The 24,820-nt window shown below is 45.3% G+C and overlaps 1 protein-coding gene across 1 annotated transcript; it reads left to right on the forward strand.

Annotated features, from left to right (window-relative positions):
- The first annotated feature begins 2,086 nt into the window (after positions 1–2,086).
- panx1b (pannexin 1b) lies at positions 2,087–24,543 on the forward strand. Its single transcript, XM_014196953.2, has 6 exons — positions 2,087–2,592; positions 8,472–8,611; positions 9,328–9,530; positions 20,832–21,327; positions 21,597–21,771; positions 22,250–24,543. Exons 1-6 carry the CDS (start codon positions 2,412–2,414, stop codon positions 22,342–22,344), a joined length of 1,290 nt encoding a protein of 429 aa, XP_014052428.1. The 5' UTR covers positions 2,087–2,411; the 3' UTR covers positions 22,345–24,543.
- Positions 24,544–24,820: the final 277 nt, after the last annotated feature.

The following is a 24,820-nucleotide window of genomic DNA, read 5'->3' on the forward strand; positions in this document are numbered from 1 at the left end:
ATGTCAATGGTGGTCTGTTGTTGATAGCTTAAATGGTGTAAGAGGAGTTGCGTGCCCAAAGTTTCTCCAAGTAAATCTATGGCACTTTTATTGCAGTTGAAATGCATTGGAAGCTCATTTAAATATTGTTGTAGTACAAAAGGTGTAAATGCTATCAAACATTTTCTCAAGCAGTCTAAGTGGGGGCTGTCTGCACATTTAAAAGTTGGTTTCCTGTTTAGTTTAAATCGTTTGTACTAGAGTGGGCGGAATAATAATATGAGTATGTAAAAATTCTACAGTGGTCTTGCCTTCAGCAAGCACATTAAATAACTCAATCTCTCTCTCTGAAACTCTTTGTGTCTGTCAGTATTTTGGGGGGTAGGTTTACACAAATGTACTTCACATTTACACACAAGGTCACTCATGGCCTGCAGTAAATGGGATTTCAAATAACTTTCAAACTATTTCTTGTTAATAGAGGGATGGATACTGGAAAAAGTGATGCAGTCACGAGCCCCAAAACAAGCACGGAGACAGTAAACCTTATCTGGGGTGAGTTTCTGAGGGAGGCCAGCTACTGCCCGTGGTGCTGCACATGCCGTGCCGGGTCTAGGATAGTCCAACACACTGGGGCCCTTCAAACATTCTGAAACGTGTACCTGCCCATCAACACCATCACACGAGCCGCTGCATGGCAACAGTTGCAGCAGTGGGAAAAACACTATTCTGTGTATCAAATAAAACTGTCAATGCAACGCTAAGAATTGACCTACCTAATTTATTTCTGGAGAAGAAAGATAACACTCAGTCAGTGCATGGCCTTGAGTGCATATAAGGCCGTGGCCCTATGCGAGGCACTAGCAGTCTGTCACTGCTCTTCCATTGTTAAAAGAAGGATCGCCTATAGGCCCCTCAAATTCAACTCTGGACATCGAAGCCAGTGCCACTGCTTTTTTTCATTGATCCCCTCTAAATCAGTGACTGCTTTAGACCTAGGACACCAGGTGTATGCAATTAATTATCAGTGGAACAGGAACGTAAACGAACGGTATCCTTTCAGTTGATCATACTAGTGCTACGCCTGTTGCTATGCCTGTCTACTGGAAGTTGATGCTGTTGCCATGCAACCTCTTGCTAGATCATTAGCCTAAATAAAATATAGAAAATAGATTGTTAGCATAACAAATGACTAGCTAGACATTTTATGACTTCGGGTGTGTTCGTAAATTTAATCTGGAGTGCCAGAGTGCGCTCATATATTCAGAGCGGTGTCATATTGTCCATTCTAAATTCTGAGGGTTGCCCACACTGACTGATCCGAGCATTCTGACCATCACAATGGCAGTCAAGCACACAAGCTTACTGGATATCTACTTCCAGACACAGATGAGAGAACAACTCACTGACCATTTTATTTGCCCTAGCAGAGCTGGTTAGGCTGTTTTCATGTTATCCAGAGGGTTGGTGACTGTAACAGTGCTGCTGTCAACAATTGAAAGAAGCTTTTTGCCGACATTTACTGACACCGGCCATATGCCTAGTTAAAAAATATATATATATTTTCAATGGGTGTTGATGGTTCATATATTCTGCGCTGTCTGGCACACAGACGAGTATGCTCTGAAATCGGAGTAGATAGCCAGAGAGAAGTTATGTCCATTGAGAACGCACCACTATACCACTTAGCTAAGAATTACGTGAATAATCAAGTCAATAAACGTTGGGTAGTTAGTTAGATAACATATTGTTAATATACTGGCAAATTCGATTTATTAGTAGCCAACTAAGGAGGTAGCTACGTTAGCTAACATACTGGTACCTACTGCTGTAATGATATGCTATGCGGTTCTTGCGGATAGCGTAGGCAACACATTGTCAGCCAACATAAAGTGTAGCATAACTTACTAAAAAAGTAATTACTTTCTTACATTGCTCCACATTTTCTTAACCTGTGTCATAATTAGTTAAAGCAATACATTTGTATCCGCTGACGTCGGATTTCGGCTGCATATCTCCGCCATTTTCTTCAAATCAGAAAACGTTGTGAAGCCACGCCCATTTCGGAAGAATTGCATTATGGGCCCCAAAAGCACGGAAATAGTGTCCACTGCTTGTATACTTCGTATTTTCGCGAATGTAGTACGACATCCGGGAACCTTTGGCATACTAACTCTATCCATACTCAATTTACGTCACAAATAATAGGATTAGTATGAGTATTCGAACACAGTTAATGAGTCAGGCGTTATTGCATGCACTTTCTGCTAAGTAACATGTTTGTTATCTTAATTTGTCGAGATCTATATAGAAAATAATGTGAGTAAAAACTTGGACAACGCGCGGCTTGTTTTTTTATATAGTAGATACATTGTATTAACTGGATAACTATTCATTTTAAATTTGTTACACTGACTATTTCACATTGAACAATGGCGATTGCACACGTTGCAACAGAATACGTTTTCTCCGACTTTTTATTAAAGGATCCAACAGAGTCGAAGTACAAAGGGGTCCGTCTGGAGCTTGCGGTAGACAAAATAGTCACTTTCATCGCGGTTGGTCTCCCTTTGTTACTCATCTCCCTCGCGTTTGCCCAAGAGGTGTCAGTGGGTGAGTTGAATTACTGATAGACTAGTAGAACTAAAATTAAACTAACATGTTCAAATATATCGAATAAAAGCATCAGGGTCAAACAGAAATTGATAAAAATACTATTCTCCAGCCAATTGAATTGAGCAGTAACAGCAGAGCAGATTATCGGTTTCTCTCGACGCACAAACTCTGGCTTTCTGTTTTTGGTTTGAGCAGACCTCTGCAGTCAAGCACTGAATAAAAACCTACTTCAATTGTTTTAGTTAGTCTAAAACGAATGGATTTTTTGATTCTCATTAGATAAACTCGTAAACATGTCTAATCCCTGGGTCGTTCTTTGTCTGCTCCATAGACCCCATAATTGTAATTCATACCCCTGTCTGTCAACGGGAAACAGGCAAATTGCATTTCATTTGTTTCGCCCCGGAATATCCTGCCCTGTATTGGAGAATTCTTCATGTATTAGGAGAGCTGAGTTGCTTGTCCCTCAATATGCATTTGTAGTAACATTGTAGCCTTCTTGTATTGTCTTGAGTTCGAGATTAGGCCCACAGCGCCGCCTGCCCCTGTGAAGAAACCGTTACATTGTACATCTTTGAAAATGACTCCTCAACAGGGTTGCCAGGTTAAGTTAAATTTATAGCTCATTGACCATGAAACCCTGAAATGCCTGAAAACTAGACCCAATTTTTTTTCACAGCAAGAGGGGTGTTAGCATATTTATACAATAAACCCCTTTTCCATAACGTTATTGAGCCAATTAAGAAGGAAAATGATAGTAACCTTAGAAGCTAAATTCGGGTTTCTTCAAAAGTAATAAAGACATTTCAATATGTGGCAAGAGAAAAGATCATTTGCCCTTATTACTCTCGCCAGATCATTTTTCATCAATGGATGTCTATTTAACAAATGTAACTGCCATGCTTAAGCAATAGGGCCCAAGGTATATAGCCACAGCTAAGGGCTGTTCTTAAGCGTGACGCAACACGGAGTACCTGGATTTAGCCGTGGTATTTTTATTTTACTTTTATTTAACTAGGCAAGTCAGTTAAGAACAAATTCTTATTTACAATAACGGTCAGCTCAGGGATTCAATCTAGCAACCTTTCGGTTACAGGCCCAACGCTCTAACCACTAGGCTACCTGCTGCCGCATATTGGCCACATACCCAAACCCCAAGTGTGCCTTATTGATATTATAAACTGGGTAGCAACGTAATTAGAACAGTAAAAAGTCATGTTTTGTTATACCTGTGGTATATGGTCTGATATACCACGGCTTTCATCCAATCAAAATTCAGGGCTTGAACCAGGTTTATAATTGTAAATAAATCCCCATTGCACATGTGCATAACTATAGATAAATCCGACAGGAGAGTTTGAGTGATGAAAGTTGGACAGAGGATCTCAATCTCTGAGTATAAAACACTAATGCTAGGTTATTTTCTGGCAATTGTGCTATTATTATGTGCCAGATGTTGAGACTACAAACCGTTATAAATGGCCCATTTGCGAGATTGACTTGTCATTTCAATAGGCATAGGCTACAGACTAAAATCTGGTTTATGATTGTCATTCAATTTTGCCATGGTTTGCTTGGATAAAGGCAGGAATCCTATCGGCCTACATCTAATTTCAGATAGTTTACATTAGCCTAGAGAAGATGTAGACAAGATGTAAACGGAACAATTTAGCAGCTTGCTTAGTTCAAATTAACAGACTAAATTATTCAACATGAATAGCGAGGTGATTTCGAAGGTAAGTGTTTCCCAATAGCCTGCTGGAATAGGCTACTGAGGATGGGGTCATCATTTCAATCACTGAATTAAATATGAATAATATGTATATGAACTGAATATGCTTGTCAACAACAGCCAGTGTTTATTTTCTTGAATTTGTTTTACCTGTAGCCTAATCTGACCACTGTTACATCAATCTAATCCGTTCTAACATCTGATTGGCAACTGCGATAGAGTTTTGATCATTTCCAATTGAATTAACTAAACATGTCCATTAATAATTGCATAATAACACAAGTCTACAACAACAATAAACTGAAGTTTATAGGCTATTTATTCAATTGGTTTGTCAGGTAGGTTACACAAGTAGCACACCACTCAGTCACACCGCAACAGCCTGCCGCACTGCCAGACAGTCAGCACCAGGTCACAGTGAAATGTTTTTTAAGAGAAATGCCATGACGGCCACAGTGCAACTTAAAAGTAGACCAAAGACGCGCAACCCGCGACCAATACATTTTCACCTGAGACATGGTTTTAGCCCAATTTGTACAAAAACAACAAACATGGCAACACTGCTCTACAACCTCACATAATCCACTCCCCTCTGCTGTTATATTTTATCCTTAAAAGGTATTCATATGGAATAGTGACTGAATAGAGGTAGCATAGGTAATGAAACAGGTTTGTGGCAGAAAGATCATTTGATTCATAAAATCACGTGGGAAAATAATTTCAAATCAAATTTATTTATAAAGCCTTTCTAACATCAGCTGATATCTCAAAGTGCTGTACAGAAACCCAGCCTAAAACCCCAAACAGCAAGCAATGCAGGTGTAGAAGCACGGTGGCTAAGAAAAACTCCCTAGAAAGGCCAGAACCTAGGAAGAAACCTAGAGAGGAACCAGGCTATGAGGGGTGGCCAGTCCTCTTCTGGCTGTGCCGGGTGGAGATTATAACAGAACATGGCCAAGATGTTCAAATGTTCATAGATGACCAGCAGGGTCAAATAATAATAATCACAGTGGTTGTCAAGGGTGCAACAGGTCAGCACCTCAGGAGTAAATGGCAGTTGGCTTTTCATAGCCGATCATTCAGAGTATCTCTACCGCTCCTGCTGTCTCTAGAGAGTTGAAAACAGCAGGTCTGGGACAGGTAGCACGTTCGGTGAACAGGTCAGGGTTCCATAGCCGCAGGCAGAACAGTTGAAACTGGAGCAGCAGCACGGCCAGGTGGACTGGGGACAGCAAGGAGTCATCAGGCCAGGTAGTCCTGAGGCATGGTCCTAGGGCTCAGCTCCTCTAAGAGAGAGAAAGAAAGAATTAGAGAGAGCATACTTAAATTCACACAGGACACTGGATAAGACAGGAGAAATACTCCAGATATAACAGACTGACCCTAGCCCCCCGACACATAAACTACTGCAGCATAAATACTGGACGCTGAGACAGGAGGGGTCGGGAGACACTGTAGTCCCGTCCAACGATACCCCCGGACAGGGCCAAACAGGCAGGATATAACCCCACCCACTTTGCCAAAGCACAGCCCCCACACCACTAGAGGGATATCTTCAACCACCAACTTACCATCCTGAGACAAGGCCATGTATAAAACATTAGGACCACCTGCTCTTTCCATGACAGACTGACCAAGTAAAAGCTATGATCCCTTATTGATGTCACTTGTTAAAGCCACTTCAGTCAGTGTAGGATTAAAGTAGGATTTTTAAACCTTGAGACAATTAACATTGGATTGTGTGTGTGCCATTCAGAGGGTGAATGGGCAAGACAAAATATTTATGTGCCTTTGAACAGGGTATGGTAGGAGGTGCCAGGCGCACCGGTTTGAGTGTCAAGAACTGCAGCACTGGTGGGTTTTTCACGCTCAAGTTTCCTGTGTGTATCAAGAATGGTCCACCACCCAAAGGACATCCAGCCAACTTGACACAGCTGTTGGAAGCATTAGAGTCAACGTGGGCCAGCGTCCCTGTGGAACGCTTTCCACACCTTGTAGGTGTTTCTAGTGTTTTGTACACTCAGTGTATATGTTCAGTTTAATTCTGTGGTATCAGCACTGTAAAGAGTCCCTGCTTTTTAATCTATTCCCCTGCAGTCTACAGATATGATATCATATGTTACATGCCAGTTTGAGCAGAGGTCAATGGAACTTGGGGTGGCAGTGACTGACTGTGCTTTCCATAGTTCATCCAGGCAATATGTAACACCAAATTGATTTGTGTTGTGGATGTGCAGTCCAAATATGTGTAATAACATAGATAATAGCCTATTATTACTAACAATAATTGAAATATTTCAGTTGTTATACACTGCTCAAAAAAATAAAGGGAACACTAAAATAACACATCCTAGATCTGAATGAATGAAATAATCTTATTAAATACTTTTTTCTTTACATAGTTGAATGTGCTGACAACAAAATCACACAAAAATAATCAATGGAAATCCAATTTATCAACCCATGGAGGTCTGGATTTGGAGTCACAGTCAAAATTCATGTGGAAAACCACACTACAGGCTGATCCAACTTTGATGTAATGTCCTTAAAACAAGTCAAAATGAGGCTCAGTAGTGTGTGTGGCCTCCACGTGCCTGTATGACCTCCCTACAACGCCTGGGCATGCTCCTGATGAGGTGGCAGATGGTCTCCTGAGGGATCTCCTCCCAGACCTGGACTAAAGCATCCGCCAACTCCTGGACAGTCTGTGGTGCAACGTGGCGTTGGTGGATGGAGCGAGACATGATGTCCCAGATGTGCTCAATTGGATTCAGGTCTGGGGAACGGGCGGGCCAGTCCATAGCATCAATGCCTTCCTCTTGCAGGAACTACTGACACACTCCAGCCACATGAGGTCGAGCATTGTCTTGCATTAGGAGGAACCCAGGGCCAACCACACCAGCATATGGTCTCACAAGGGGTCTGAGGATCTCATCTCGGTACCTAATGGCAGTCAGGCTACCTCTGGCGAGCACATGGAGGGCTGTGCGGCCCCCCAAAGAAATGCCACCCCACACCATGACTGACCCACCGCCAAACCGGTCATGCTGGAGGATGTTGCAGGCAGCAGAACGTTCTCCACGGCGTCTCCAGACTCTGTCACGTCTGTCACATGTGCTCAGTGTGAACCTGCTTTCATCGGTGAAGAGCACAGGGCGCCAGTGGTGAATTTGCCAATCTTGGTGTTCTCTGGCAAATGCCAAACATCCTGCACGGTGTTGGGCTGTAAGCACAACCCCCACCTGTGGACGTCGGGCCCTCATACCACCCGTTTGAGCAGACATGCACATTTGTGGCCTGCTAGAGGTCATTTTGCAGGGCTCTGGCAGTGCTCCTCCTGCTCCTTCTTGCACAAAGGCGGAGGTAGCGGTCCTGCTGCTGGGTTGTTGCCCTCCTACGGCCTCCTCCACATCTTCTGATGTACTGGCCTGTCTCCTGGTAGCGCCTCCATGCTCTGGACACTACGCTGACAGACACAGCAAACCTTCTTGCCACAGCTCGCATTGATGTGCCATCCTGGATGAGCTGCACTACCTGAGCCACTTGTGTGGGTTGTAGACTCCGTCTCATGCTACCACTAGAGTGAAAGCACCGCCAGCATTCAAAAGTAACCAAAACATCAGCCAGGAAGCATAGGAACTGAGAAGTGGTCTGTGGTCACCACCTGCAGAACCACTCCTTTATTGGGGGTGTCTTGCTAATTGCCTATAATTTCCACCTGTTGTCTATTCCATTTGCACAACAGCATGTGACATTTATTGTCAATCAGTGTTGCTTCCTAAGTGGACAGTTTGATTTCACAGAAGTGTGATTGACTTGGAGTTACATTGTGTTGTTTAAGTGTTCCCTTTATTTTTTTTAGCAGTGTATAAAGGTTACACATCAAGCAAATAACAGTGAAATCACTAATACATGTTTTTATTGCATACACTATGGGACAACCACATAAATAACTGGAGGGGACAGTTACTCACAAACTCAATGTCCACTGGGAGTAGATAACAGCTGGAGCCCACACTGGTCCTATTTCCTGTTATTTCCTGTTTTCAATTAAAATTAGAACATTACGCTGTGTACACTTACTAGTCTTTCCACTCTGGACTGGCCCATTCTAACCCTGTCCAATCCCTTTGGCTGAATGCAGGTACCCAGATCAGCTGTTTTGCCCCTACAAACTTCTCATGGCGACAGGCAGCCTATGTTGACTCCTTCTGTTGGGCGGCGGTGCAGGAGCAGCAACTCAGCGTTGATGGCGTCGAGGGTGCCCCCCTATGGCTGCACAAGGTACAAGCCCTCAGTTAGCCAAAAGGGCAGCTCCAGTCAGTGGCCAGAGGGCAGCTCCAGTCAGTGGCCAGAGGGCAGCTCCAGTCAGTGTGAGAGATTGACAGTTATGGCTGCATGGGGAGTTGGGCAATAACACTCCTCATTGGCAATCACGCGCAGCATCACATTTGGCATATTTATGATTGAGATCCCCTTTCGGAGCTCTCAGCAGTAAGCCATACGTTAAATCAGACCAGACTGTCAGAGAAGTCAACCTCTTCATCTACATGAAAGCCCTGTTACCATGGCCTTTACAATTATAATTATGCAGCCTCTTCTCAGACAACTGGGAGAGATACTATTTCTTGACGAGGTGGATGATATCGCCATAGGTCCAGGTGTATTAGCATAGCCGCGGAAAGTAGGGGTGCTTATAAATAAATAAATAAAAATCCCCCCGGTCGACAAAATGAAAGCACCCCCACCTCTAAACATCTTCCTGTGGACATGTGAATGAGTTTGGTTTACTTGGTCTGTCACAAGGAAGCTCCCAAAAGCCTGGTCACAACAATGAACTTCTGTGTGTCATACCAATGTGGGGCACACCAATGTTCTGTATTTTCTACAATCAGTTCATGTGGATTGTAATTTTCCTGGTCCTAATTTCTCAGTCATGCGATTCTTGCTTTTGTCTTCCATCTCTCACCCTCTTTTATTCCTCTGCCCTCCTCCTCCAGTTCTTCCCTTACATCCTTCTGTTGGTGGCAATCCTCATGTACATCCCTGCTCTGTTCTGGCGCTTCACGGCCGCCCCACACCTCTCCTCTGACCTCAACTTCATCATGGAGGAGCTGGACCGCTCCTATAACCGAGCCATCAGACTGGCCAAGAGCCTGGCCACATCTATAGACACCAAAGATGTTTCTGACGACCCCCCCAGGTAAACACTACGAAGGGCCTTATTCACTTCCAGCCTCCAACTTTAGATGACTTGTCTTCCTTAGATGATTTATTTGTCCCTTCCACCTGAGCTCAAAGACTCCTAGTGGCCAAATTTACTAAGCGTTTGCATTAGAGGTCGACCGATTCCGATTATGGCCGATTACATTGCACTCCACGAGGGGACTGTGTGGCAGGCTGACCACCTGTTACGCAAGTACAGCAAGGAGCCAAGGTAAGTTGCTAGCTAGCATTAAAAATATCTTATGAAAAACAATCAATCTTAACATAATCACTAGTTAACTACACATGGTTGACGATATTACTAGTTTAACTAGCTTGTCCTGCGTTGCATATAATCAATGCAGTGCCTGTTAATTTATCATTGAATCATAGCCTACTTCGCCAAACGGGTGATGATTTAACAAAAGTGCATTTGCAAAAAAAGCACAATCGTTGCACCAATGTACCTAACCATAAACATTAATGCCTTTCTTAAAATCAATACACAAGAATATTTTTTAAAAACCTGCATATTTAGTTAAAAGAAATTCATGTTAGCAGGCAATATTAACTAGGGAAATTGTGTCACTTCTCTTGGGTTCCGTGCAAGCAGAGTCAGGGTATATGCAGTAGTTTGGGCCGCCTGGCTCATTGCGAACTGTGTGAAGACCATTTCTTCCTAACAAAGACCGTAATTAATTTGCCAGAATTGTACATAATTATGACATAACATTGAAGGTTGTGCAATGTAACAGCAAAATTTAGACTTCGGGTTGCCACCCATTCGATAAAATACGGAACGGTTCCGTATTTCACTGAAAGAAAGAAAAAAAATGTTTTCGAAATGATAGTGTCATACGTTTCGTCTTCTGATGAAGAGTAAGAAATATCGGACCAATACGCAGCGTGTCCATACGGACGGAGGGCGACTCTGGCTGCGCCGGTTCCGGACAGGAGGGCGACTCTGGCTGCGCCGGTTCCGGACTGTGGGCCGTCTCTGTCGGTTCCGGACTGTGGGCCGTCTCTGTCGGTTCCGGACTGTGGGCCGTCTCTGCTGGCTCCGGACTGTGGGCCATCTCTGCTGGCTCCGGACTGTGGGCCATCTCTAGACGGGGCACTATCGCCGGAAGCTCTGGACGGGGCACTGTTGCCGGACACTCTGGACGGGGCACTGTTGCCGGACACTCTGGACGGGGCACTGTTGCCGGACACTCTGGACGGGGCACTGTTGCCGGAAGTCCTGGACAGGGAATGTGCACTGGAAGCCTGATGCGTGGGGCTGGTACTGGAGGTACCAGACTGGAGACACGCACCCCAAGGCTAGTCCGAGGAGCAGGAGCAGAACGAGCTGGACTGGGCTGACGCACTGGAGGCCTGGTGCGTGGGGCTGGCTTAGGAGGCGCCAGACTAGGGACACGCACCTCAAGGCTAGTGCGAGGAGCAGGAACAGGACGTACTGGACTGGACTGACGCACTACAGGCCTGGGGCGTGGGGCTGGCTTTGGAGGCGCCAGACTAGGGACACGCACCTCAAAGCTAGTGCGAGGAGCAGGAACTGGATACACGGGGCCTTGACTACGCACTGGAGGTCTGAAGGACACAGCCTGCATAACCCGTTCTGGCTGGATAGTTACCCTAGCCCAGCACGGGCGAAGTGCTGGTATCGACCGCACCGGCCTATAGGTGCGCACTGGTGATACAGTGCGTATCTCCACATAGCGTGGTGTTTTCTTGGTCCGACGCTCCCCATAATAAGCACGGGAAGTTGGCTCAGGTCCCCTTCCTGGCCTAGCCAACTTACCCGTGTGCCCCCCAAATTTTTTTTGGGGGGGCTGCCTCTCAGGCTTCCTTGCCAGCCGTGTTCCCGAATAACGTTCTCGATCCTCTCCAGTCTTCCTCCATGGTCCTTCTCCAGCCAGTATCTCCTCCCAAGTCCATGACTCCGTATACACCTCCTGCTGCTCCCTCCTCCGCTGCTTGGTCCTCGTTTGGTGGGTGATTCTGTCATACGTTTCATCTTCTGATGAAGAGTAAGAAATATCGGACCAATACGCAGTGTGGTAAGTGTCCATACACTTATATTTTTATTCATACGTGAACACTGAAACAAAACAAGAAAACGCACGACAGTCCTGTAAGGTAACCTTGCCTATACATGGAACAATCACCCACAAACACAAGAGAAAATAAACCCATATAAATATGGCCTCCAATTAGAAGCAACGACAACCAGCTGCTTCTAATTGGAGGTCGTTCCTAAAACTAACATAGAAATACAAATACTAGAAATACGAACATAGAAATACAAAATATAGAACAATACCCCAAAAAAACCCGACAACACAAAACAAACACACCCCTGCCACATCCTGACCAAACTACAATAACAAATAACCCCTTTTACTGGTCAGAACGTGACAGATAGTTTCCAGATTTTACCATATTAATGACCTAAGGCTTGTATTTCTGTGTGTTTATTATAATTAAGTCTATGATTTGATAGAGCAGTCTGACTGAGCGGTGGTAGGCAGCAGCAGGCTCGTAAGCATTCATTCAAACAGCACTTTCCTGCGTTTGTCAGCAGCTCTTCGCAATGCTTGAAGCATTGCGCTGTTTATGACTTCAAGCCTATCAACTCCCGAGATTAAGCTGGCAATACTATAGTGCCTATAAGTATATCCAATAGTCAAAGGTATATGAAATACAAATGGTATAGAGAGAAATAGTCCTATAATTCCTATAATAACTACAACCTAAAACTTCTTAACTGGGAATATTGAAGACTCATGTTAAAAGGAACCACCAGCTTTCATATGTTCTCATGTTCTGAGCAAGGAACTTAAACGCTAGCTTCTTTACATGGCACATATTGCCCTTTTACTTTCTTCTCCAACACTGTGTTTTTGTATTATTTAAACCAAATTGAACGTTTCATTTTTTATTTGAGACTAAATTTATTTTATTTATGTATTATATTAAGTTAAAATAAAAGTGTTATTCAGTATTGTTGTAATTATCATTATTACAAATATATATATTTATATATATCGGCCGATTAATCAGTATCGGACCAGTTTGAGGAGTTCACCCGCCGTTTCTGGTCGGTCTTCGACCACCCGCCCGAGGGTAGAGCGGTGGGTGAACATCTCTACCATCTGAGGCAGGAGACGAGGAGCGTCCAGGAGTTCGCCCTGGAGTTTAGGACCCTGGCTGCCAGCGCGGGATGGAACAACAGGGCCCTGATCGACCATTACTGCTGCAGTCTGTGCGAGGACGTCCGTTGGGAGCTGGCCTGCAGAGAAACCACCCTCACGTTTAACCAGCTGGTGGACCTGTCCATCCAGCTGGACAACCTGCTGGCTACTCGTGGACGTCCAGATCGGGGTCTGGTGGTTCCATCCTCCCGCACCCCCTCTCCGATACCCATGGAGCTGGGAGGGACGGTGCGCAAGGAGAACGGAGGGGGTTCCCGCTCGTGCACCATCTGTGGCCGCAGAGGTCACACTACCGGTCGGTGCCGGGTTGGTTCCTCTGGGAATCGAGGCAGCAGGCAGGGCGCTCTGGCGTCACCCCAGGTGAGCCGGCACCATTCTCACCCAGAGCCCTCTGTTGCACATATGTTTGTCTCTGTCACTTTTCCTGAGTTTTCCCCGCATTCCCAGCATAAGGCGCTCGTAGATTCAGGTGCGGCTGGGAATTTCATCGATAGAGCGTTAGCTCATAGTTTAGGGACCCCCATTGTTCCCGTGGATGTGCCCTTCCCCGTTCACGCCTTAGATAGTCGACCATTAGGGTAAGGGATAATTAGGGAGGTCACCACTCCTTTGGGCATGGTGACGTAGGGGGTCACACGGAGAGAATTAGTCTTTTCCTTATTGTCTCCTTAGTCTTTTCCACGCTTCCTGTGGTGCTAGGCCTACCCTGGTTAGCTTGTCATAACCCCACTATTTCTTGGCCACAGAGGGCTCTCACAGGGTGGTCGCGAGAGTGCTCAGGTAGGTGTTAACCTCTTGCATCTAGACGTTCCGCTAGCGGAACACCTGCTCCAATATCCAATGATAGGCGTGGCGCGAATTACAAATTCCTCAAAAATACAAAAACTTCAATTTTTCAAACATATGACTATTTCACAGCATTTTAAAGACAAGACTCTCCTTTATCTAACCACACTGTCCGATTTCAAAAAGGCTTTACAGCGAAAGCAAAACATTCGATTATGTCAGCAGAGTACCAAGCCAGAAATAATCAGACACCCATTTTTCAAGCTAGCATATAATGTCACAAAAACCCAGAAGACAGCTAAATGCAGCACTAACCTTTGATGATCTTCATCAGATGACACACCTAGGACATTATGTTATACAATACATGCATGTTTTGTTCAATCAAGTTCATATTTATATCAAAAAACAGCTTTTTACATTAGCATGTGACGTTCAGAACTAGCAAACTTCCGGGGAATTTGCTAACAATTTACTAAATTACAAAAAGCATAACAATTATTTTAAGAATTATAGATACAGAACTCCTCTATGCACTCGATATGTCCGATTTTAAAATAGCTTTTTGGTGAAAGCACATTTTGCAATATTCTAAGTACATAGCCCAGCCATCACGGGCTAGCTATTTAGACACCCGGCAAGTTTAGCACTCACCAATATCACATTTACTATTATAAAAGTTTGATTACCTTTTGTTGTCTTCGTCAGAATGCACTCCCAGGACTGCTACTTCAATAACAAATGTTGGTTTGGTCCAAAATAATCCATCGTTATATCCGAATAGCGGCGTTTTGTTCGTGCGTCCCAGACACTATCCGAAATGGTAAATCAGGGTCGTGCGCATGGCGCAATTCGTGACAAAAAAAATCTAAATATTCCATTACCGTACTTCGAAGCATGTCAACCGCTGTTTAAAATCCATTTTTATGCCATTTTTCTCGTAAAAAATGCGATAATATTCCGACCGGGAATGTCCATTTAGCTAAACAGAGGAAAGAAAACAAAGCTTTCGGTCGACGCGGGCACGAGCCTGAGTCTCACAGTACTGTAACCAGCCACTACCCAAACGCGCTACTTTGTTTCAGCCAGAGCCTGCAAAGCCACGATTCAGTGTTTTGCCGCCTGTTTCTGACAGCCCATGGCAGCTGTAGGAAGTGTCACGGGACAGCTAAGATCCTCACTCTTCAATAAACAGAGACAAGAAGAACGACACCTTGTCAGACAGGCCACTTCCTGCATGAAATCTTCTCAGGTTTTTGCCTGCCATATGAGTTCTGTTATACTCACAGACACCATTCAAACAGTTTTAGAAACTTTAGGGTGTTTTCTATCCAAAGCCAATAATTATATGCATATTCTAGTTACTGGGCAGGAGTAGTAACCAGATTAAATCGGGTATGTTTTTTATCCAGCCGTGAAAATACTGCCCCCTAGCCATAACAGGTTAAGGGGTTTCCGTTGGTGCTACTACGGTGGAGAGTCCAGACCAGATCTCCACCGTGCGCATTCCCCCTGAATATGCCGATTTGGCTCTTGCCTTCTCCAAAAAGAAGGCGACTCAATTACCACCTCATCGACGGGGCGATTGTGCGATAGATCTCCTGGTAGACGCTGCACTTCCCAGGAATCACGTGTATCCCCTCTCACAGGCGGAGACGGAGGCTATGGAAACATATGTCTCCGAATCCCTGCGTCAGGAGTACATTCTGTCCTCCACTTCACCAGCCTCCTCGAGTTTCTTTTTTGTGAAGAAAAAGGAGGGAGGTCTGCGCCCTCCTTTTTCTATCGGGGTCTGAATCAGATCACTGTTAGGTATAGTTACCCGCTACCGCTCATCGGCACAGCGATAGAGTCAATGCACGGGGCGCGCTTCTTCACTAAACTAGATCTCAGGAGCACTTACAACCTGGTGCATATCCGACAGGGAGACGAGTGGAAGACGGCTTTTAGTACCACCTCGGGGCACTATGAATACCTCGTCATGCCGTACGGGTTGATGAATGTGCCATCAGTCTTCCAAGCCTTTGCAGACAAGATTTTCAGGGACCTGCACGGGCAGGGTGTGGTGGTGTATATTGATGACATTTTGATGTACTCCCTGGTGCGCAGAGTGCTTGGTCGCCTGTTGGAGCATGACCTGTACGTCAAGGCTGAGAAATGCCTGTTCTTCCAACTGTCCGTCTCTTTCCTAGGGTATTGCATTTCCACCTCAGGTGGAGATGGAGAGTGACCGCATTGCAGCATGTGCGTAATTGGCCGACTCCCACCAGGGTAAAGGAGGTGCAGCGGTTCTTAGGGTTTGCCAACTACTACCGGAGATTTATCTGGGGTTTGGTCAGGTAGCGGCTTCCATTACCTCACTGCTGAAGGGGGGCCCGGTGCGCTTGCAGTGGACAGCTGAAGCGGACAGGGCTTTTAGTCACCTGAGGGCTCTGTTTACCTCGGCTCCCATGCTGGCCCATCCGGATCCCTCTTTGGCGTTCATAGTGGAGGTGGACGTGTCCGGGGATTGGAGCTGTGCTCTCTCAGTGCCCGAAGCTCCGCCCCTGTGCTTTCTTCTCTAAGAAGCTCAGCCCGGCGGAGCGAAACTATGATGTGGGGGACCGGGAGCTGTTAGCTGTCGTCAAGGCCTTGAAGGCGTGGAGACATTGGCTTGAGGGGGCTAGACACCCTTTTCTCATCTGGACTGACCACCGCAATCTGGAGTACATCCGGGCAGCGAGGAGACTGAACCCTCGCCAGGCAAGGTGGGCCATGTTTTTCACCCGTTTTGTGTTTACCCTTTCCTACAGACCAGGCTCCCAGAACGTTAAGGCAGACGCATTGTCCCGGCTGTATGACACAGAGGAGCGGCCCATGGATCCCACTCCCATACCGCCTCATGCCTGGTGGCGCCGGTAGTGTGGGAGCTGGACGCGGACATTGAGCAGGCGTTACGTGCAGAGCCCGCTCCCCTTCAGTGTCCAGCTGGGCGCCTGTACGTTCCATCTGCTGTCCGCGACCGTCTGATCTATTGGGCCCACACGTCACCCTCTGGTCATCCTGGGATAGGTCGGACGGTGCGCTGTCTTAGTGGGAAGTACTGGTGGCCCACTTTGGCTAAGGATGTGAGGGTTTATGTTTCCTCCTGCTCGGTGTGCGCCCAGTGTAAGGCTCCTAGACACCTGCCCAGAGGTAAGTTACAACCCTTACCCGTTCCACAACGGCCGTGGTCACACCTGTCGGTAGATTTCCTGACCGATCTTCCTCCCTCACAGGGTAACAACACGATCCTGGTCGTTGTGGATCGTTTTTCTAAGTCCTGTCGTCTCCTCCCATTGCCCAGTCTCCCTACGGCCCTACAGACTGTGGAGGCCTTGTTTACACACGTCTTCCGGCACTACGGGGTGCCTGAGGATATAGTGTCTGATCGGGGTCCCCAGTTCACGTCGAGGGTCTGGAGGGCATTCATGGAACGTCTGGGGATCTCGGTCAGCCTTACCTCAGGTTTTCACCCCGAGAGTAACGGGCAGGTGGAGAGAGTTAACCAGGATGTGGGTAGGTTTCTGAGGTCCTATTGCCAGGACTGGCCGGGGGAGTGGGCAGCGTTCGTGCCCTGGGCAGAGATGGCCCAGAACTCGCTCCGCCACTCCTCCACTGACCTCTCTCCCTTCCAGTGTGTATTGGGGTATCAGCCGGTTCTGGCTCCTTGGCATCAGAGTCAGACCGAGGCTCCTGCGGGGGATGACTGGTTCCGGTGCTCGGAGGAAACATGGGACGCCGCCCCATGTTCACCTTCAGCACGCCGTGCTGCGCCAGAAAGTTGGCGTAGACCGTCACCGCAGTGAGGCCCCAGTGTTAGCACCAGGGGACCGGGTCTGGCTCTCGACCCGAAACCTGCCCTGTCAGAAGCTGGGTCCGTGGTTTGTAGGGCCATTTAAAGTCCTGAGGTGAGTGAACGAGGTTTGTTACATGTTACAGCTTCCCCCCGATTACCGCATTAATCCCTCGTTCCATGTGTCTCTCCTCAGGCCGGTGGTGGCTGGCCCGCTCCAGGAATCCGAGGTGCGGGAGGTTCCTCCGCTCCCTCTGGACATTGAGGGGGCCCCGGCGTACTCCGTTGGTTCCATACTGGATTCGAGACGTCGGGCGAGGTGCCTTCAGTACCTCGTGAACTGGGAGGGGTATGGTACGGAGGAGAGATGCTGGGTTCCGGTGGAGGACGTGTTGGGTCCTTCTATGCTGCGAGAGTTCCACCGTCTCCATCCGGATCGCCCTGGGCCTCGCTCTCCGGGTCATCCCCGAGGTCGGTGTCAACGTGCTGCTGGGGCCGCGCGTCAGGGGCGGGTACTGACACGACTTCCGCCAAAGTTGTTCCCTGTCCTTGTTCGGGCGGTGTTCGGCGGTTGACGTCACCGACCTTCTAGCCATCGCTGATCCATTTTTCATTTTCCATTGGTTTTGTCTTGTCTTCCATCACACCTGGTTCCAATCCCATCAATTACATGTTGTGTATTTAACCCTCTGTTTCCCCTCATGTCCTTGTCGGTGATTGTCTATTGTAAGTGTACGTATGTACTGGTGTGCGTCGGGTTATGTTACCCATTGATTTTTATTATTATGTTTTCTGGTGGGTTTTTTGTAAATAAACTGCGCCGTTGGAAACACAGTTATTTCTCTCCTGCGTCTGACTTCTCTGCCGCCAGTTAAACACCCTTACATGTGGTTCTCCCACTACGACTCGTCGGAAAAGCATGCAGTTTATTAGGCTACAGATTAAATTAATGATGAACTTCAGAGGATGGTGAAAGTGCAAGGTGATGAGCTTGATGCTCCTTTCCAATAAATATCGAGGGTCTTATTCTGGTGACATGATCATCTATGCTTGGCTGCCGTTTGACAAATAAACAATCTCACTCTTTTGTCCATAATAATCTCATGTGGGCTATACCCATACTGTTTTTGCCGAGCTGTTGGCCAGAGTGCATGTGCCAATACCAGAGCGGGAACACTCGCTATATAATCACACAGAAAACACTGGTACATGGGAATAGAAGATGAGATCAAATGCTCTATTTTCATTGAGAGGCAGAGGGAGAGCGAAACCTTATTAGCTAGAAGCACAGGTAGTGACGAATGGACTAATTAGGGATTTTGTTTTATCGTTTGACTTCGTACTGCTGGAGACTAAGCCTGGCTGGGGTCAGCAGTCAAATACAATGTGTATCTGTCTGAACTGTGATTATAGGCAGTGCTGTTTATCAGATCAGTAATGGGCAGTTGCAGAATATGCTAATTTATTTTCTTCAATTAACAGTTCTTAAAAGTGCAATAGTGCATAGTGCAATGATTTAATTATCCAGCACTCACTTGAAGTTGACTTTTTCTTTCTTTTTCTGTACACATGCATACAAACATGCTAAAATGAAGTTCATGTGCTCTAGAGGTTGACCGATTATGATTTTTCAGCGCCGATATCAATTATCGGGGGACCAAAAAAGACGATACCAATTAATCGGCCGATTAAAAAAAATAAGTATTTATTTGTAATAATGACAATTACAACAATACTGAATGAACACTTATTTTAACTTAATATAATACATAAATACTATCAATTTAGTCTCAAATAAATAATGAAACATGTTCAATTTGGTTTAAATAATGCGAAAACAAAGTGTTGGAGAAGAAAGTAAAAGTGCAATATGTGCCATGTAAAAAAGCTAACTTTTAAGTTCCTTGCTCAGAACATGAGAACATATGAAAGCGGGTGGTTCCTTTTAACATGAGTCTTCAATATTCCCAGTTAAGAAGTTTTAGGTTGTAGTTATTATAGGAATTATAGGACTATTTCTCTCTATACGATTTGTATTTCATATACCTTTGACTATTGTATGTTCTTATAAGCACTTTAGTATTGCCAGTGTAACAGTATAGCTTCCGTCCCTCTCCTCGCTCCTACCTGTGCTCGAACCAGGAACACATCGACAACAGCCACCCTCGAAGCAGCGTTACCCATGTAGAACAAGGGGAACAACCACTCCCAAGTCTCAGAGCGAGTGACGTTTGAAACGCTATTAGCGCGCACCCGCTAACTAGCTAGCCATTTCACATGGGTTACACCAGCCTAATCTCGGGGGTTGATAGGCTTGAAGTCATAAACAGCGCAATGCTTGAAGAATTGCGAAGAGCTGCTGGCAAATCGCATGAAGGTGCTGTTTCAATGAATGCTTACGAGCCTGCTGCTGCCTACCATCGCTCAGTCAGACTGCTCAATCAAATATCAAATCATAGACTTAATTATAACATAATAACTCACAGAAATACGAGCCTTTGGTTATTAATATGGTCGAATCCGGAAACTATCATTTTGAAAACTAAACGTTTATTATTTCAGTGAAATACGGAACCGTTCCGTATTTTATCTAACTGGTGGCATCCCTAAGTCTAAATATTCCTGTTACATTGCACAACCTTCAATTACGGCCTTTGTTAGGAATAAATGGACTTCACACAGTTCGCAATGAGCCAGGCGGCCCAAACTGCTGTATATACCCTGATTGCTTGCACTTAACGCAAGAGAAGTGACACAAATTCATGTTAGCAGGCAATATTAACTAAATATGCAGGTTTAAAAATATATACTTGTGTATTTATTTTAAAGAAAGGCGTTGATGTTTATGGTTAGGTTTGGTGCAATGACAGTGTTAAATCATCACCCGTTTGTCGAAGTAGGCTGTGATTTGATGAGAAATTAACAGGCACCGCATCGACTATATGCAACGCAGGACACGTTAGATAAACTAGTAATATCATCAACCATGTGTAGTTAACTAGTGATTATGTTAAGTTTAATGCTAGCTAGCAACTTACCTTGGCTTCTTGCTGCCCTCGCGTAACAGGTAGTCAGCCTGCCATGCAGGCTCCTCGTGGAGTGCAATGTAAGGCAGGTGGTTAGAGCGTTGGACTAGTAGCCGGAAGGTTGCAAAAACGAATCCCCGAATCCCCCCTGTTCAAGGCAGTTAACCCCCGTTCCTAGGCCGTCATTGAAAATAAGAATGTGTTCTTAATCTGACTTGCCTAGTTAAATAAAGGTAAAAAAATAATTGGCAAATCGGTGGCCAAAAATACAGATTACCGATAGTTATGAAAACTTGAAATCGGCCCTAATTAATCGGCCATTCCGATTAATCGGTCGACCTCTAGTCTGCTCGGAGAATGAAAATATGCAAAATTGACGCAACTGCATAATGAGTGCTAGTCCCATTTTCTCGAACTTCTACTGTCCTGCCCCACCTAATCTCCCTGTGTGATGGCAGTGCCCTGGACCTGACCGAAGGCTGCTTTAAATACCCTCTGGTGGAGCAGTACCTGAAGACCAAGCGTTTCTCCCGCTGGCTGGTGGTGAAGTACCTGGCGTGTCGGCTGTTAACCCTGCTCACCCTGCTGCTGGCCTGCCTCTACCTGGGCTACTACATTCGTCTAGCCTCCATCACCGATGAGTTTGCCTGTGACGTGCGGACAGGGGTGCTGAGGAACAACAGTGCGGTGGCGGTGCAGTGTAAGCTGGTGGCGGTGGGGGTGTTCAGGCTGCTAAGCTACATCAACCTGGGGGTGTACATCCTGCTGGCTCCCCTGCTGGTGTACGCTGCCTTGGGCCCGGCCAGACAGAGCTCCCGCTTCCTCCGGCCCTACGAGATGCTGCCGGCCTTCGGAGCTCTGGACCTGGACACGCCCTTCTACAACGACCTCAGCGTGTACCTGCTCTTCCTGGAGGAGAACCTCAGTGAGCTGAAGTCCTATAAGTGTCTGCAGGTGGGTAACAACACTACTATACATGTTTAGTCATATGATAGGCCGGTGGTCATTCAGCAGTGACCATATGTTGCCCATTTTAGGTTTTTAAGTAATAACTTACAAGCTTTGTGCTCCAACTAATTGAGTCATTGAAACCACAATGGACAACTTTAGGTAGTGTCCACTTGGGAAAATATGCTTGGAATTATGTTATCCCAGAGAGACATTATGTCTGGTATTACATTGAGGTATCGGCATATCTATTTATGTGAGGTGTATTGCTACAGGTGCTGGAGCTGCTGAGGGAAGGAGGCGGTGAGGCCTTTGACACTATGTGTCTGCTGCAGACTCTGGGCCAGGTGAAGACAGATGTGGTGGATGGTAAAAAATCCACTTCATACAAGGACAGCAAAGACTGCACCAAGCCTGGAGAGGAGGACACAAACTCTTCTGAGCTGAGAGGTGTGTGAGTGGGTGGGTGGGTAGACTAGGTTATTGGTTCACAAATTGATTGGTATTATTATAGATTCCTCTGCCTGTGAGTTTTATAACTTCATGCAGTTCACTCCACCCATCTCCTGACGGTGCCGGAGAGACTATGGGGATCATAAACTGTCTCCCCAAACTCCCAGTGACCTCTACTACTAGGGGGCAGGACACCTGACAGGTCTTCTGCCTGCTCAGGTTTGTCAGACTGGGTCACTCTCTCCAAGTGGACAAGAGTGCGTGGATAGAACCACATCCATCTCATATGTCCTCTGGAAGTAAAGTTTTCTGTTGTGTGTAACACTCTGCGTTGCCTTGTTCTTCTGACCGGGAAAGGTGTCAGTGAGTCACAGACCAGCCCAACTGGATAGTCTCTCTCTTTCAGGTATGGTCAACTTCCTCACACCATAGGCAAGATTGAGATGTTCAGTCTGATCTTTTTGTTTCCTTTCAGATGTTTCTACATTGTGGCTGGACGACGGGCTGAAGAAAGACAACAAGGACAAGACCTGCTGTGGTGGGAAAGACGTACGTCAGAGAGTGATCTGAAGTGTGAACTAGGGTCTTTATCTTTTCAGTCATTTAGCAGACGTTCTTCTCCAGAGGGACTTAGAGTTAAGTGCCTTGCGCAAGGGCATGTCAACAGATGTTTCACATAGTCGGCTTGGAGATTGGAACCAGCGACCTTTCGGTCACTGGCCCTAACCACTAGGCTACCTGCTGATCAATAGCTTGTTTATTTTTTTTAAGTGCTGTGTTGCTATGTTACCGTATCTACCTTAGTACAATAAAATTGTACCTTTTGTTCTTATGAGGATCGATCAAGCCCCTACTAATTTGTTCTCTAGAATTTAAACAAAAGTTGTTTATAGAACTGTGGTCCACAGTTTCCCCATAGAGATGTTCTCTTTCTGTGTTTACTGCCAGAGATACAAGGTGTTTGTCAGACTGGGTCATTATTTATTTAAAAAGCTGTGATTAGTTATCTAATATTGCTAGCGACATGAACAAAGCCTTGCCCTCATTTTAACCAGCAAACTTCAGCCTCGGTACCTAAGTGGTAACGGATTTATATTGAACCTTTTATTTTCTAAGGAATAGCAGATTATTTTATTCTTTCTTCGGGGATCTGAGTAACTCAATACGTCTAAGGGCTAGATTCAATCAGTTCTGCGTTAACCCGCTTAACCGACAACTGCATAGCACTTTCATTGTTTTTTAGGTGATGTCGGAGGTGTAACGGCGTTGGATTTGTCAAATCAGCAAGCGGCTCCCCGCATTCTACCTGTCGCGGACATTGACATTGGATGCAATGAGTTGTATTAATAATAATCCCACGCAGGCTTGTTACAAATTCGAACACCGGAATGTGTGTTATAATCTACACCTTGATTAGGCTGATATACACTAAGTGTACTAAACATTAGGAGAACCTGCTCTTTCCATGACAGTAATTTACCAGGTAAATCCTGGTGAAAGCTTATGATCCCTTATTGATGTCACCTGTTAAATCTACTTCAATCAGTGTAGATGAAGGGGAGGAGATGGGTTAAAGAAGGACTTTAAAGCCTTGAGACTTGGATTATGTATCTGTACCATTGAGGGTGAATGGGCAAGACAAAAGATTTAAGCTTTTTAAGATTTTTGAATGGGGTATGGTAGGTGCCAGGCGCACCAGTTTGTGTGTCAGGAACTGCAACGGTGCTGGGTTTTTCACGCTTAACAGTTTCCTGTGTGTAACAAGAACAGTCCACCACCCAAGGACATCCAGCCAACTTGACACATCTGTGGGAAGTATTGGAATCAGCATGGGCCAGCATCCCTGTTGAACACTTCCAACACCTTGTAATGTTCATGCCCCGATGAATTCAGGCTGTTCTGAGGGCAAAGGGGGTGCAATTCAATATTAGGAAGGTGTTCCTAATGTTTTGTACACTGTGTAAATCCTTATTTAGTTTATTTAGTTCAATTTGAGTGTCATTAATTCTATATAGCCTACACTTTCTTCTTCTGAACTTCTAATGTAAGTGGGACTAGTGTGGCTTCGTGACAATGACCACACGAGCAGCCGCTCTGATTTGACAGCTCTAATGCAGTTCCACATCCGACACCGCAAAAAGACCAGCTATGCGGGTGTCAGCTATCGCCGGTTAACATGTGATCTGATTGAATCTAGGACTAAGTATCGAAGGCTGCAATTAGACAGCCAGCCCAATTCAGATCTTTTTTTCCACTAATTGGTCTTTTAAGCAATTGCATTGTCTCAACAACAAAAAAAAGATCTGATTAGACCAGAATTGGGCTACCTGTGTAAACGCAGCCAATGTGCATTGAAGTATAAAGCATGTTTGTGTGTAAAGTGCATGTGGAATGGAAGAGACTGTAGAGAAAGTCGCTAGTGTTACTCTAATGGTGCAGTATTTATGTTCATAATGTTATTTAGCAATACTTCAAAGCAATCCTTCAAAATGAGTATGAGATGTTGCTGTTAGTCTGTTTTTATACAGTTTCATATTGATTGATGTTAGATATTAGTTGCTATTTATTTCACTTGCATATTAATGTAGATGGTCCTGTTGGTTCTTATTTTTGTGTCTTATATACCACAGACACAATGATGCACTGACTGTCCCAACTTCTTTGTAAAGTACCACGCACTTTTGGTTTCATAGGTAAATCACTGTATGACAAAGGATATTCAAGTGTTTTTGTTCTTTTAAATAAAAATAGAGGCTTATTGAAGTCTGATTCAAGTTGTTAATTTTGATTATGAAATCACCCCACACAAGAATAAAACTGACAACACTACAACATATCAAAAGGGTGTTTATGGTTGGATGTTCAGTTATTCTTAAGGAATGATAAGACAGTGTTTAGGAAAATACAAAAACTGCAGATGGACTGAGAATACATGTAAGTCTCAAGCAATTTCACATGTTACAATGCTATTACTAATTATTATGTATTACTATTATTCATTACAAGCTACAATGAATAGAGTAGAAGTATTCAAAACATCAAAGTT

Source organism: Salmo salar, chromosome ssa04, assembly GCF_905237065.1.
Source record: "Salmo salar chromosome ssa04, Ssal_v3.1, whole genome shotgun sequence".
NCBI classification, from domain to species: Eukaryota; Metazoa; Chordata; class Actinopteri; order Salmoniformes; family Salmonidae; genus Salmo; species Salmo salar.